The sequence below is a fragment of the Mya arenaria genome, chromosome 2, assembly GCF_026914265.1.
Source record: "Mya arenaria isolate MELC-2E11 chromosome 2, ASM2691426v1".
NCBI lineage: Eukaryota > Metazoa > Mollusca > Bivalvia > Myida > Myidae > Mya > Mya arenaria.
Window position 1 is genome coordinate 22,551,435 of NC_069123.1, and position 16,512 is coordinate 22,567,946.

The 16,512-nt window shown below is 36.4% G+C and overlaps 1 protein-coding gene across 2 annotated transcripts in view; it reads left to right on the plus strand.

Moving 5' to 3' along the window:
* Positions 1-16,512, plus strand: part of LOC128202729 (calcium-dependent protein kinase C-like) — a 123,234-nt gene that overhangs the window by 39,337 nt on the left and 67,385 nt on the right. For both annotated transcript variants that reach the window (XM_052903818.1, XM_052903809.1), the window contains exon 5: positions 1,913-2,041. In XM_052903818.1, coding sequence (XP_052759778.1) covers positions 1,913-2,041 — 129 coding nt within the window. The remainder of the gene's footprint in view (positions 1-1,912; positions 2,042-16,512) is intronic.

The window sequence follows — 16,512 nt, forward strand, 5'->3', positions numbered from 1 at the left end:
CCTCAGGGATAAATTTACCCCAGTGGGTTTTTGCATTCATAATGGGGTACACTTGATAGTAAATTTTGTGATATAAAAAAATATAATCGGCATATTTGATTATTCAGATTTGTCATGCTGGTTTTTCTTGTAGTTTTTAATGTACTATGCAGCCTGATATATACTATTAAATTGAGGTGTCGCCATTTGTGGTGCTCTCGTTTTTCTTTGAAATGATTAAGTTGTCATTTTCTGCCAACGTCCCCTGACAATAGCTGTTACATAATTATACTGAACGTATGTTTATGGTTAGAATGTACTGGGGATGATGCATTAGAGATGACAGTTGGTTCAAGGGACAAGACACCAGATAATTTTATTTCACTGATAATTCTCTATAAACTGCAGGAAAGCATATAATTTTTTTTTTAAATAAAAACATTTGGTGGCATTAAATAATGTTCAGATTTTCATTCTAGTACACAGTCTGTTTTTGAATAATTCCTAAAAAAAGGAAGAGAAAAAAATGCAACATGCACTGATTTGTAACAGAGTTGGGCTCGATTAGGCTGCGTTGCCTGACTTTAGTCACTTGTCCTGTGTGGGAGAGATTCTCTCCTGCAATCCATGATCAACATTGATGAATTACATTATCCCAACTCCTCTTCCACTGCTTGTGTCTACAATTAAGTCCATTATGCTTCATATACAGATAACATTGCCTCATTTATTTCTATGCATTATCTGAATATTATGTTTTCCCCTGATTAGAACAGTTTGTTATCATATTATTCCCCATTTGGTCGTTTAGGTGGTGAAGAAAATTAACGGGTAGCATTATACTGACAAGACACCCCATATTTATAGTATAACCCTTAGTGCCAAAATGGTTATCTCAGCAGTTGGCTCCATTCCCGAGAAAGGTTTCTGAATATATGGTAAGTAAGAGTCATACTTAAATGGATGTCATGCCTTCCCATTGTTGATAAGTAAGAGACTTACTGTAAGAGATCGTGCACTTTACCATAGTTGGTTTGTTTAATAGGTACTAAAAAGAGATCTTGACCTTAGTTGGCCAATAATTATATATGCGAGAGGAACAGGGTAAATGGCCAGCTAAGTGGGTAGCACTCGGGTAATTGTTTCTATTTACAGATTTGTACTAAAGCTTGTCACAGGTTTCTTTTATTTGTGTTCTGTGACCAAGCTTTTACCATGATTGGAAAATATTATGTGAGATATAATTATGGTAGTGATTATTCATAAATTGCCCCATAGAATACAAATGGGACCCATGGCGCTGGCTGCGGCATTAGAAAAGAGGCTTACTTCATTTACTTTCCGATTTTCAGAAACTTTTTTATATCTTGGATGCAAAGAGATTTGTTAGCTTTATGATAAAATTGCCATGAAAGCCTGTGTCACAGCTTTATAAAAAATATCTAGGATCATTGAATTCTATACTTATGTGGAAATCTACTGATGATAATTTAACAAGTTCTTGAAAGAAATTCGTCACCCAGATTATGTGTTTTGCATTTATTAATGACTGTTAATGTTTTACTTATTACTAAATGGTATTGAATTGTTTAATAGTTGAAACTTAATTTATTTTACAGTAATTTCAAAGAAATTAATTTTAACTTATGCTGAGTCACTCTTGTTGGCACAATGCTTCGTGAGAATGTTCTCTGGAGACTGCAGTACCTGGAGAAAATGCGGTTGTCTGACAACAAAACTCACACGCAATTAGGCTGGGAATTGAACCTTGGACAATATGATGTGAAAGGAAGGTTCTTACCACTGTTCTTACCAGAAAACCAATTAACGAAGGTGTTATTTGATACTAAAATATTGTTTTTTAGATGAAACAATATTCTTTTTCTCATATCTATGGTACCTTGCCTAAATGCTCTATTGTTTCTTTTTCTAGTATGTGATATGAATGTTCACAAACGATGTGAAAAGAACACGCCGAAACTTTGTGGGATTGACCATACGGAGCGACGAGGGCGAATTCTTCTCAAGGTCTACGTACAAGGGGATAGATTGATCACTGAAGGTATAATTATAACAGAGCAGATATTATATGAACTCCAATATATCACATAGCTGAGGATGGTAGTGTGTAATGTCACAAGCATACAACAGTGATATTAACCGAGGAATTGGACAAGGCTGACATATGTTTCGAAAGCCATGTTACACATAATATCCTGAGATGAGATATTACATGATTCTTTTTGCCCCTGTTAATGATAGAAAGGGGTATGGTTTTACCATATATGTATGATGTCAGCCTCATGAGCAGTGCTCTAAAATGGCAATTTGTTTGGGAGTTTTGATTAAAGGAAATTATTGATCATGTCGCAGAATCAGACAACAGACCCACGAAAAGACCCCTGGTGCTACTATTATGGCATGCAAGCTTATTAGGACATTTATGGTATAAATTTTTCCCGGTAATACTGTAAATGTAGATGTTCTATGTATTGATCACTTAAAGTCGTAACATTGTTTCTCCATGCAACCATGATAAGGAATTTTAATACTGCTCTGTGCTGTAATGCAATTAGTTTGTGTTAAAAGTGACTGCATCTAGAAACGATACATTTTGACGTTAGTCATTTCGTGTGTAGCATTACTAAATAGCTGCTGATATCCTGTATGATTTAAAACTGGTAAAGATTTTGTCAGTAAATTTATTCAAGATTATTACAGTGGTCGATTGTGTAGTCGTTGATTTCTCATCATCGGAACCGCATTCAGTGATTTTTCATGCAAGTTTTATAGCTCAACTATTTGATGAATATGTGAGCTATTCTACTCACTATGGCATCATTACAAAGTAACATTGAAACTTTCAACATTCAATCCATCCAACCTCCTTAGATAATCAAGTCAGATCATTCTATCTTGCATACCATTGCAAATAATTGCCGTTAATTATTTGACTGGTTTAGTTTTTTTTTATATAAGCACACTTAGTTTAAAGTTTAAACATTATTTATTTTACAATGATTGTAAAGAAAGCTATGATAGCTTATATTAAGTCACTCTCGTGTGGTCTTATGTCGTGGGGGAAACCGGAGTACCCAGTGAAAACCCACTTGTCCGGCTTGGTGACCACTAACCAAACTCACATGCACCCAGGCAAGGGATTGAACCGGGGTCGCCTTGGTGAGAAGGGAGTGCGCTAACCACTGCGCTAACCGGACAACCGGCACAATTAAGTAAATATCTCAGCAACTACTGGATGTATTGCATTGATAATTTATACAAGGGTTCTCAACCATCCAGCCTACTTCATTAACTATTTAGGATAACTCTTATTTTGCAAATAATGCAAATCAAGGCCCTTTATAATTCCACTTATAAATTCTGGTGAAGGTTTTTGAATTTAGCCACATTAGTCAATAACAGTTTACTCAGCAAATACGTAATTTTTAACAAAACTTTAGACACTTCTTCCAAACCATCCAACCTACTTTAATAATGAAGTGAGATAACTCATTCTTGCATATAATGCAATTATGGACCTTTATTTTTCAAAGTAGACATTATGGTTAAGGTTTTGCCCACAGATCGAGGTCAATATATCAGCCATTTGCAACCATCAGACCTACTGGATTATCAAGTTTGATAACATTTTTATGCCCCCGAAGGTGGGCATATTAAAATCGCACCGTCCGTCCGTCCGGCTCTGTAACTTTCCGTTGTATGGACAGATTTTAAAATAACTTGCCACATGTGTTCCACATACCAAGACGAAGTGTGGCGTGCAAGACTCGTGTCCCTACCTCAAAGGTCAAGGTCACACTTAGTGTTTATTCACAATGGAGTGCTGCATATAAGGACATAGAGTATAGGTTATCGTGTCCGGGCTGTAACTTTCTCTTGTATGGACAGATTTTAAAATAACTTGCCACATGTGTACCACATACCAAGACGACGTGTCGCGTGCAAGACCTGTGTCCCTACCTCTAAGGTGAAAGATACACTAAGTGTTTATTCACAAGGGAATTCTGAATATAAGGACATAACAGTGTAGGTTGTCAAGTATGGGTGGTATTTTTTTATGTTCAGAGGAAATTTAAAATAACTTGCCATATGTATTTGACACATAAAGGCACATGGGTGAAAGTTTTCCGGCATATGCCGGATTTTCCGGTTTTTTCCTGATCCAGAGGGGTCGTTTTTCCAAATCGTGTAAATCCGTTGAGATTTTCAGAGGGGGGTTAGGGGGTATGACCCAACTCCTCCGAATTTCGATCATATTTTGCAGAGGTCAACAATAAGTCCGATTTCACAACCTCCATTTTTGCGATCCAGCAGGTGCCCGCTTGAGCAAGTACGCCTTTTTATTTCATTTACGGAGATAGCCGATCTTTTTGTTCGATTACGGCCAAACAAACTAGCTGTGCGATCCTCTTTCATCGGGAATCGCCGAATCGTTATTCCGACCAACGAGGTCGAGGAAAACCCTATACGTCATTCGTGTGAAAGGATACTTTTGATTGGCTTACTCGATTTGCCCTCCAATGAAATAGCGTGTCTTTTATCACTTAAGGACTGCACATAAAGATGGCCGACATTGTTATTATTAGCAACTGTCATTCGATGCAGACGATTGTTTATCAAACAAAATTGATCTGAAAATTAAGTTTTTGCTAGCGGGTTATAATACGAAGGACTTGGATAAGGCAGTAAAATAAGTGGAGGTGGGAATGTTGTCTGAGGTTGACAAAAACGGTGATAGATGGGGAAATCACTCTGCGGGGCGTAATCATTTTGCGATGAAATGATGTGTAAAAACCAATCATTTGGGAATCTTTCCTGCAGCTTCTCAAAACTGAAAAAGCAAAAAGGGTTGCAAAATAACACAGACTGGCCAAACAGACGGTGCTTAAAAGGAAATGAAAAAAATGAAAATGGTAGCAACAGTCAGAATATAAATGGAAAAGAATCAAACTTGGTTGATTAATGGTGGTTAAAAGAGTGTTGACAAAAGCATCAGTTTGAAATATTATAAGTTTTTTTGATCCAAATCTTAATTATTATAAATAAATGAAGAAATTCTACCTTATACATTTTTGTGACTGTTGATACATTTCCTACCAAACAAATCAGTTTAGGCATAAAATTCATTAATGGTATCATTTTCTTATATTAATATTTTTTCTTTTTAATAGTGTAGAAAATATTATTTAGCCATACATTAAAGTAATTTAAGTCAGGCTTCAATTTCATTTCATAGTCAATTTATACTCTGGAATGGCATTTTATTCTCTTAAAATTCTTAAATCTCAGGAGCTTCCGGGGGCCTCTGGCCCCCTGGACCCCCTGCCAGGGCTTTGCCCTGGACCCACCAGGGGCCCTGCGGCCCTCAGTCCTCCAGCAAAATATTTCAGGTTTTTCAAAATTTCCAACTTTCACCCATGAAGGCAAGATCAACTTTTCATGTACTGACCTTGTTCGTAGGTCAATGTCACATTCGGGGGCATTCGTCACATACTGTGACAGCTCTTGTTTTGCATATCATGCAAGTTATGGCCCTTTGATATTCAAGTTTTGCATGTCAGTGTGCATAAGTCAATATTTCTGCACCTACAGTACACTCCACGCGGAACTACCTCTTTCCGTTTTCCTTGGCGTATTTTCGTCATCGCGGACATGACATCTGATTTATCATGATCCGCTTTCCTCAGCGTTTCCACTCGTTCACCCTCCGAAGCTGATCAGTGGACCGTATAATTACAATCACCGCGTTACTCGGGAGTGACAAGACCGCGAAACTCCAAGGAAACCGATAAGAATCTCCTACTGTACATGTATCTGATTTTGTGTAATTTTTAGCTCTACTGGCCAAAGGCCAGAAGAGCTTTTGCGATGGTAATGTGTACGTAGTATGTGCATCCGTGCGGTTGTGTGTCCATGCGGTCGTGCGTTCGTGCGTCTGTAAACAATTGATTGTGAACACGATACAGTCTTCAGTTTTGATTGTATCTCGATGAAACTTGTACAGTATCTAGATATCCATTAGAGCTCAGTTCCTTTCGAAAACCAGCCAGATCCGCTTATAAATGCCTTGATTATGGGCCATGAAAGTTTTAAAGAAATGCTTTCTATTTTTAGCCAGGTCTGCATGAGCGAATTCTATTTTTAGCCAAGTTTTCATGTACATGTAAATTCAAGTCTAGAGTTAAGGGAGACAATTTGCAAGTCTAGGATTTTGAGAGACAATTTGCTTTTTGCTTCTGCATTTTTTTTTTTTCAGATGACTTTTACTTGGCACATATTAAAATAGCAACTAATCTGCTTACAATACTTTCTGGGCTCAGATGTTGAACGTGCTACGTTTTCAGGTAACCCAAACACAAAACATAAACTATATGTCTGTTGCCTTTTACCCATACATATGCTGTAGATTGATATGACCACAAAAGCCATGCCAGTAGAGCATAGGCCCTTTTGGGCCTCTTGTTTTTTCAAATCATTGTGTAGGAATTGTCATTTAGTGTGGAAAAATGATGGCAATTTGCAAGGGGAAACTTGAAATAAAATCACGGTTATTTAATAATGTTGTTGCATTGCTGTTGTGTGGGCCTTATTTAACAAGTTTCCCAGAACAAAGATGCTGCTTTCATGTCAGAAATATATAATCTTCTACTCTTCAATTTTATGTCAGAGTTGGTTATATGGGTTTAAAACAAACGACTGGATGGTGTGCATGCACAGTATATGGAAGAATGGAGTCATGGAGACTGAAGGGAAATAAGAGAAACTAAATTGAATAGAAACCTCTAAAGCATCTTTGTGCCATTAATAACTCATTATTCGCACTTCATAGGAAAACAAGTTAAATATGGAAAATTAATTGTGAGTTTGATGCAAACGGTTTTGTGTGACTAGCACTTTGCATGCCATATTGCAGTCAAGGACAGCAGGTAACTTTAAAGGTATAGCTAATATCACCTTACACATCAACAGTTGTTAGATGCATTAGATTGATTATGTTGTTAGATGCGTTAGATTGAAATATCATCACCATTCTAGCTATCAGATACAGTCAAAGCCTCAAACATATAGGGTTCTGTGATTTTATTGATGATGTGGCTTAATATAAGCAGTCAGGCATTTTGGAAGCCCATAAGTGGGGAAAATATTAGAACTACAATCATTAAGAAGTTTTTGATTGGTTATCCAGTTGACCGCCCTCCTTTGTAATGTAACAACAATGATGACAATAAATTCTATTACTTAAGGATTCAAGTGGTTTATTCTATTGCCAAGAACTATTCAGCTGGACATGACAACTCCAAAAGATAAATCTGCAATGTTTTGGGAGGACAAGGTTTACTGTTTGTGTAATTCTTTTGTATGACTTCAAAGACACTGTTAAACTCTCCATGGGGTTGCACCGTAATTATGTCTCCCCCTCTCTGGGGGAGACATATTGTTTTTGCCCTGTCCGTCAGTCCGGTAGTCCGGTAGTCCGTCAGTCTGTCCGTACGTCACACTTCGTTTCCGATCGATAACTGGAAAACCGCATGACCTAGGATCACCAAACTTGGTAGGGAGGTTGGTCGTGAGGTGTAAAGGATCCCTATTGTTTTTGGGGTCACTAGGTCAAAGGTCAAGGTCGCGGCGACCCCCAATATAAAAAACATTTCTGCTCAAAATCTTGAGAACGGTTTGACCTAGGTTCACCAAACTTGGTAGGGAGGTTGGTCGTGAGGTGTAGAGGATCCCTATTGTTTTTGGGGTCACTAGGTCAAAGGTCAAGGTCGCGGCGACCCCCAATATAAAAAACATTTCTGCTCAAAATCTTGAGAACGGTTTGACCTAGGTTCACCAAACTTGGTAGGGAGGTTGGTCATGAGGTGTAGAAGATCCCTATTGTTTTTGGGGTCACTAGGTCAAAGGTCAAGGTCGCGGCGACCCCCAATGTAAAAAACATTTCCGCTCAATATCTTGAGAATGGTTTGACCTAGGTTCACCAAACTTGGTAGGGAGGTTGATCATGAGGTTTAGAAAACTCCTATATTTTGGGGGGTCACAAGGTCAAAGGTCAACGTCGCTGTGACCTCTAATGTAAAAAAATATTTCCGTGCAATATCAGGAGAATGCTTTGTTCGTTTCCGATCGATAACTGGAAAACCGCATGACCTAGGATCACCAAACTTGGTAGGGAGGTTGGTCGTGAGGTGTAGAGGATCCCTATTGTTTTTGGGATCACTAGGTCAAAGGTCAAGGTCGCGGCGACCCCCAATATAAAAAACATTTCTGCTCAAAATCTTGAGAACGGTTTGACCTAGGTTCACCAAACTTGGTAGGGAGGTTGATCGTGAGGTGTAGAGGATCCCTATTGTTTTTGGGGTCACTAGGTCAAAGGTCAAGGTCGCGGCGACCCCCAATATAAAAAACATTTCTGCTCAAAATCTTGAGAACGGTTTGACCTAGGTTCACCAAACTTGGTAGGGAGGTTGGTCATGAGGTGTAGAAGATCCCTAATGTTTTTGGGGTCACTAGGTCAAAGGTCAAGGTCGCGGCGACCCCTAATGTAAAAACATTTCCGCTCAATATCTTGAGAATGGTTTGACCTAGGTTCACCAAACTTGGTAGGGAGGAAGTACAAATTTCATGTCCATCATTGATTATTTCTCACCTACGACCACACAATGGGGGAGACATGCGCTTTTTCAAAAAAGCAATCTCTAGTTGCTGTAGTGGTTGTCTGGTCTGGGTCGGAATCAGGATCTCCCTATAATTTTGGTGGATGAAATAGAATATAACTATATGTCTGTATGTTGGAGTAGTTACAAATCAAAGTTCCGTGACACTTTCAAGTTGATTCCTTATTTACAGCCTTTGGAACCTTTCAGAGTGGAAATAATGCTGACAGTGATACTGGTTGTGAAGCCTGGGCTCAGGGCAAAGTCTTAGACTGGGTCATGTTGAGAAGTTTAGCTGTAAATGTTTGTTTATAATCTTTTGTTCAATATAAAAATGATAAAATTTTAAAGTTTAGTCAAGGATTGTCACTTAGAGTGGTTTTTGACATTTGTAGAATTGTCTAGGAAAGAAATGATCGATTGTTACAAAATAGACTATTGCTAATGCTAAAGTGAAACTTGAACAGGGAAAATATTACTTAAAGACATACTTCACTGAATTTATTGTTTTCATTTTATGTATATCTAGTTATAACACTGCTTCCCATGGAGTGAAGTGGAGGGCTATTCTGGCTTTCGTGTCTGTTCATAAAGCAATTTCAAAATATTTATGTAGAAGTGACCACAATAAGATGCGTAAGAACCGGTTCCCGAGCTTAAAGGTCAAATTCGCTATATGGGCCTGGTTTAAGGCCAGTCAATTAATTTGTAATTCATGGTAGGAATTTCGAACTTTTGATGCCGACATTTTGACTCGATTCTGAACCATGACCTGTGACGTCAGGCGCTTGATCAATAAATTATAGTTGTATTATTGGTAGTTAATTATAACTTGCAGTATTGTGTAAATTTCCACGAGGAAAACGAGACAGGAATGCCCACAAACCTGCGCAGTCAACGTTTTACGCATCTTTGATACTAATGACCTTATTTTGCGATTTTCCGAAATTCTTTAAATAGTAACATAGTGTTTTTTTTAGTGCATGGTATTTATCGAAATTTATAATTCATGAATATGAATTTATAGTGAATAAATTAGCATCAGGTATGAAAATAAATGCCCCTACCTTACGTGTACGTAGGATTGCGTATCTATGAAGCTATCGATAAAACGTTGATCTGCATATCTATGAAGCTGTGGATAGATAAGAAAAATTGCGTATCTATGAAGTAAAGGGTTAAAAGCCTTACTGATTACTGATTATGGTAGGGGATCGTGTACTTGGTGAGTTTTGCTTTAAAAGCCTTACTGATTACTGATTATGGTAGGGGATTGTGTACTTGGTGAGTTTTGCTTTAAAAGCCTTACTGATTACTGATTATGGTAGGGGATCGTGTACTTGGTGAGTTTTGCTTTAAAAGCCTTACTGATTACTGATTATGGTAGGGGATTGTGTACTTGGTGAGTTTTGCTTTAAAAGCCTTACTGATTACTGATTATGGTAGAGGATCGTGTACTTGGTGAGTTTTGCTTTAAAAGCCTTACTGATTACTGATTATGGTAGAGGATTGTGTACTTGGTGAATGTTGCTCTAAGAGCCTTACTGAGAATGGTTGGGGATTGTGTACGGTCATGTAAGTTGGGAGTTGGAAATATTTTTCATGGACGTGACCTATGACCATAAGATGACAATGTGTTACATGCCGCAACCTGGGTCTGTTAGTTTCAAGGTCACTGGGTGCCTCTGAACACTCTCAGTTGTGCTATAATACATGCCTTACTGATGATAATGGTTCATGTCCAGTCCATAACTGCCATACATGGTTGAATACTACAATAATTTTGCATTATACCAAGGTGACCACCATAAGATGACACCCTGGATATTAAGCTTCAGCATCAAGGTCACTCCGATGTCTTGGTCAAGGTCTTGTGGCAAATAAGAACAATTTTCCTTCATATAGTCTTTAAAAAATTTATGATTTTGATTTCAACTTTTGCTTTAGTCAAGCAAGCAATACCGTTGTGTGTCAAGGCAACATGTTGGGGTATTCATCACTTCTGAGATTAATAGTTTTTCACTGTTTAATGCACAATTTCCATAATCATCATTGTGGTACACTTTGTGAGGCCCAAATAAAGAATTCTTTAATCAATTTTTTTTGTATATCCTTAAAAAAATCTAATGGGACCTCAAATAAGAAAGTTGTATTTCCTAGTTTCTTGTTACAACAGTGCTGTCAATCAGTTAATAATTGTGAAGAAGCTCTGATATTGTTTTTAATAAGTTAAAGATCAATGTAATATAGCTTGAGAAAATTATTCCTAGAGAAGTCAAGTCTGTAATCTCGAAGTGATGAAAATCAATTGACACCATCATTATTTCTGTTACACTCCACCTGTTGTTTTTTTTTGCAAAATATTTCTTGCATAAGTGGTTGGAAAACAAATTAATTGTTACAAAGTCATGATGACAGAGTGTTTTATAAATATTTGTTCAAGATAAGTTGGTCACAAAATACTTCCCTTTTAGAGATTATTGCATATTAATGTATGAAACAAGCAGATTCTCATGCAAGATCAATGGCTGTTTTGTATTTTTCATCAGAAATATGAGTTTGTTATTACGGATGCGAAACAGTGGCTTCAGCTCTCAGTAGGAGCTGTTTGTAAAAAGAAAGCTCTTTCTTCTTACTCTATTAACAGTATGTTTATAAAATAATCGAAACTTGTGTGAATATTAAACTTTTATTATGGCACTGCATTCCCCGATTTCTCGAAAAAGCCCACATAATCGTGACATTAGATAAAATAATGAGTCAAACTTACTTTTTAATAATAATGTCCATTCTTTTGCATCCATGTTTATTAAAGAAAAGGTTTGATTCAAGTTCAATTTCTCTATATGCATTTATAAGTATCAGCTGGCAGGTGAGGTTGTCTTGTGGTCTTGTTTGATAGGTCCCCCTGCGAAAATGATGGCCAATAACCATGGACTACCATGGACTACCATGGTAGTTCATGGTCATATGACCATGGACTACCATGTTACGTCAAATGGCCGCCCCACGGTATCACACCATGGTAGACCATGGTATTATACCATGGTAGACCATGGTCTACCATGGTTTGATACCATGGTAGACCATGGTAGCACACCATGGTAGACCATGGTAGCACACCATGGTAGACCATGGTCATAAACCGTGGGGCGGCCATTTGACGTTACATGGTATACCATGATATATCATGAACTACCATGGTCACATACCATGGTAGACCATGGTCACATACCATGGTAGACCATGGTCACATAAATAGGATTGACAACAAACTTAACAAAGATCAAAATCAGTGAAATGGAATTGTATTGATTAAAATATTAATATTCTATTGTAAAATTTGTTAACTCCCTACTAACATGTCGCCAAAAATATATGTTTCACTCCCCTAAAAGATCGTTCCTCAAAACAATAAAAACTTTTTTAAAGGTTTTAGTTTTTGACCTTCCCCACCCACTTTTGCATCGCTGCCGGCCCATTACAATTGATCCTTTTTCTCGACAAAAATAGCTTACCAACGTTAAGAAACAAATTTAAAAGCTGCTTTAATATATATATATAAATTAAGCATTAGCTGAACGCTAGTCAAAAACAAGCATTTAACTGTGTTTCTACACAAACGTATTTCGTATGTTTGTCGCGAAAATGTATTACAACAAAACATATTTGCTCATTACTTCAAAATGTTGCTATGTTATTTTAAACAATAATATTAGCGTAAAAGATCGTTATAAACGTTACTGAATTATACTCCTTACATCGCTTGAACTTACCTTAAATAAACGAAACAAGACATCAGTTTATTTGGCGCATTATTTCGACAAAAATGGCGGGCGTTCGAAACTATCTCCGCCAGTGAAGAGCGTTTCGTCTTAAATGCAAAACCGTTAGAATATAGTTATATAGCTACGTTAGAATATGGCTATAGTATTTTGTAAATATTATATTTAACCGGTTTAACAACTAATTAACCAGTGTTGACCACAGGTGCTCGTCACATTGCCTGGATACAGTAATTTTATATAAAATAAAATATTTTTTTATATTTTTTTATATTTAATTTTTTTTTTGACAAGATAGTGAATATATGTCATTTTAAAAAATATTCCACATTTTTCATGAAAAAAAGTTACTAATAACTTGACAAAATCTTGACAAAAAATAAATAAAAAAATCTATTAAAAAAAAAATATATAAAAAATATAAATTACTGTATCCAGGCAATGTGACCAGCAATCCATGGCACCTTACATGATACATATGATATATGTGGTGCTTTAATTAAAATAAATTTAATTTTAATGTTCATGTTATTTTGATATGGAATTTTCTTTACGTTTGTTATTTTTTTATTTATAATCTTTGGGTTATAACTGGGCCAAATGTGTTACACTAAATGCACCAGCCAGTTGTAACCACAGCTACCTCAACTTCCTGCCTGACTTGCTGATGCAACTACTTGTTTTTGTACAAGTTTCCTTTCAAAGACATATGCAGAACATTTTAAGAACTTGCCATGTTCATAAGCTGTTCCTATGATGTGCCAAATTGTTTAAAAAGAACATTTCAAGAACATATTAAGAACATAAAAGTTCATAAACTATTCTTTAAATGTGCCAACTTGTCTTTATGAACAGTTCAAGAACATTTTAAGTGCAAACACTATTCATGAACTGTTCTTATATTGTACTAGACTTTAATATAGAACAGTAGTAGAACAACAATAGTCTTTAAAAAAATTCAAGAACTGTTCTTAAAAAGTATTCTTGAACTGTTCAAGTACATTTACTGTTCTTAAAAGTGATCAGTTACTGTTCTAGTACAGTTTTGCATAGTTCTTGAACAGTAATTAAACACAAGAACATCATTTCACAGAGGTAATGGAGCATAGATGCTCGGTAATGAGCAAATGCTCTATTTCCCACAATGTTTTCAAAGGTTTTCAAATTTGGCATTCTTCCTTTCCAATAGATATTCTTCCTTTCCATCAGATGCTTTCGTTGTGGATGAGTCTAAAATTAGCAGAACAGCTGGTAAAGGGTTAATACTGAAACACAACTTCTGTTGTTGACAAGTTGTGTGTTTACTAAATATCAGTAAAGAATAAGACCACATTTATTAAGTTGCTATTTCTGTTATTTACCAAAATCAACAAATCATTTTTAGACTTATCCAAAGTAAAGAATCAGATAAAAAAGGATGATGGTAGACTATGGTAAACTGTCACAGTGGCTGACCATGGTCAACCTTGGTGTACCATGGTAGACCATGGTTGAAATGGTGACTCTCGGAGTAAAACTTTTGTACCATGGTCTACTGTGGGTTTTTTCACGGTACTTGATGGTTGACCTTCAAAAACCATGGTATACCATGGTGATCTTTTTTTGTACCATGGTAGACCATGGTCGACCATGGTCAAACCATGGTATACCATGGTGATCTTTTTTTGTACCATGGTAGACCGTGGTCCAGGCAATGATTTTCCCACGGTACTTGATGGTTAACCATGATAAAACATGGTTGACCGTCAAAAACTGTCAAAAACCGTGGGGACCATGGTCGACCATGGTCATTATTTCGCCGGGGTCTTTGGCTTTGAGCCCCAGTAGGCTGTGGGTTTGAGCCCTGTCTGAAAAAATATCCTATGGCTTTTCTAAATGGACACAAGTACATGGTAAAAACCAGAAAACATGGACTTTTGTGTGATTCTATAAGCTATCAGTTTTCCTCACAATATGGCTATTATAAATTTTCTTGAATAAATAAACTTACATCAGCTGGTGTCTATATTCATAATTCAATTTACAGACTATATATATATAATTTAGAAGAATATAGCAACTGTCTACAATAATTAAACTTAGAAAATGTAAAAGAGCGTCATACAAATAGAATTACACTGATGTTTTATATTCTACAAATTCACAGTTGTCAGTGGTTATGAGTTTGTACTTTGACATGATGACTATGTACAATTCATTGTCAATAGATATTTATGAAACTAATGTCATCCGTGGGAAGGGTGACCCCATTTTTGCTAATAATTTACCATATTGCCTTGAAAAAGAAAGACTTTGAACAGGTTTGTTATTTGCAATAATCACACAGATTTTTCCTGATCCCCCCCCCCCCCCCCCCCCCCCCACACACACACACAAATCATAATAACTAAATAAAAAAAGAAAGGAGCAAATTTGAATGATATATTTTTGGGTTAAAAGTAAATGATTTGTCATTGGGAATGGGACCTCAAATTGGCCAGGAAAACAGCCCACAATTTCATCTTAACATTTTAAGAAAAGTCCATATTTTGCTTTATTGAAGTCATTCAATAAGAAAGTAAAAAGGGTTACAACAGATTGGAGAATTTTTCTCTATTTGGACAATGGTAATACATATGTCTCATAAGTTTCGTAATAATCTATTTCTTGGGAGATATTGGCGTCATTTCTGGAAATTGTTATGGAGCCAGTTTTTAGCTCTACTGGCCAAAGGCCAGAAGAGCTTATGCAATGGTAATGTGTACCTAGTATGTTCGTGCGTGCGTCCGTGCGTCTGTAAACAATTGCTTGTGAACACGATACAGTCTTCATTTTTGATTGTATCTCGATGAAACTTGTACAGTAGCTAGATATCCATTAGAGCTGGGTTTCTTTCGAAAACCAGCCAGATCCGCCCATGCATGCCTAGATTATCATACATGCCATATTTTCTGGAGACCATTCAGGGGGATTTGTTCAAAAGGCTGAAAATTCAGGGGGATTTTGGTTGTATTCAGGGGGATTTTTTAAGCAGGTCTAAGTTGGCGAAATTTTAAAGTATTTTTAGACGCAAGTATGAAAAAATGTATTCACACATAGTTTGCTTTGAAAACCTCTAAATTTTTTCATTATACAGAATTATTTTATGTCATGATTTATCATATTTTTATGATACACTGTAATGTCATACTGTAATGCACTTGCAGAACAAAATATGTCATTGGAAAAATATGTTTTCAAGACAATTAAATTAAATTTACCTTCCTCCAAAGTCTTTAAAAAATTGTGCTTAATTCTATCAGCTTTGATGACTTTCAGACAATAAGAGAATAGAATAAATATTATTAATTTCTTCCCTCCAAAATAGTAATATTTCTTTGCCTTTGATAATTACTACAAATTAATTGATCACTTGTTGTAAAAGTTTCCTTTTGGAGAGTTTCACTCACATACTGTGGTTTTACTTTGTCATTATTGCCTGATGTAAAATTTAAAATTTTTAAATTCCGGGGGATTTTTATCTCCCGCCGGGAGACCGGGGTATGGGTCAAAACTGGCACTGCCCTGGGTGTCACAATTTTCCTAGAGACTTATTAAGAAATATTTTCAAAATCTTCTTGTTTCAAACCACAAGGCCCATACCTTTGATATTTGTTGTGGTGTATCATATGATGCAATTGAAAACATTTGAAATAATGCCCCTTGGGCAAAAGCTGGCCCCACCCCTTTTGACTTATTTATTTTTAAAGCTACAGTAATGAAATTTTGACCATGTGAACAGTTTTGCAAAGAAGCATTAATGTTGTCCTCGGATGTCCTTGACTTTGACCGACTTTTAATTTTTAAAGCTACAGAAATGAAATTTTGACAATGAGTACAGTTTTGAAAGCAGATATTTTTTACCCTCAGATTACCTTTACTTGGCACATATTAAAATAGTTCATGCAACTAATCTGCTTACAATACTTTCTGTCCTCAGATGTTGAACGTGCAGCATTTTCAGCTAACCCAAACACTAAAAGTGAACTATATATTTGTTGCCTATTACTCAAATGTACATGCTCTGGATTGAAAATGACCACAAGAGCCATGCC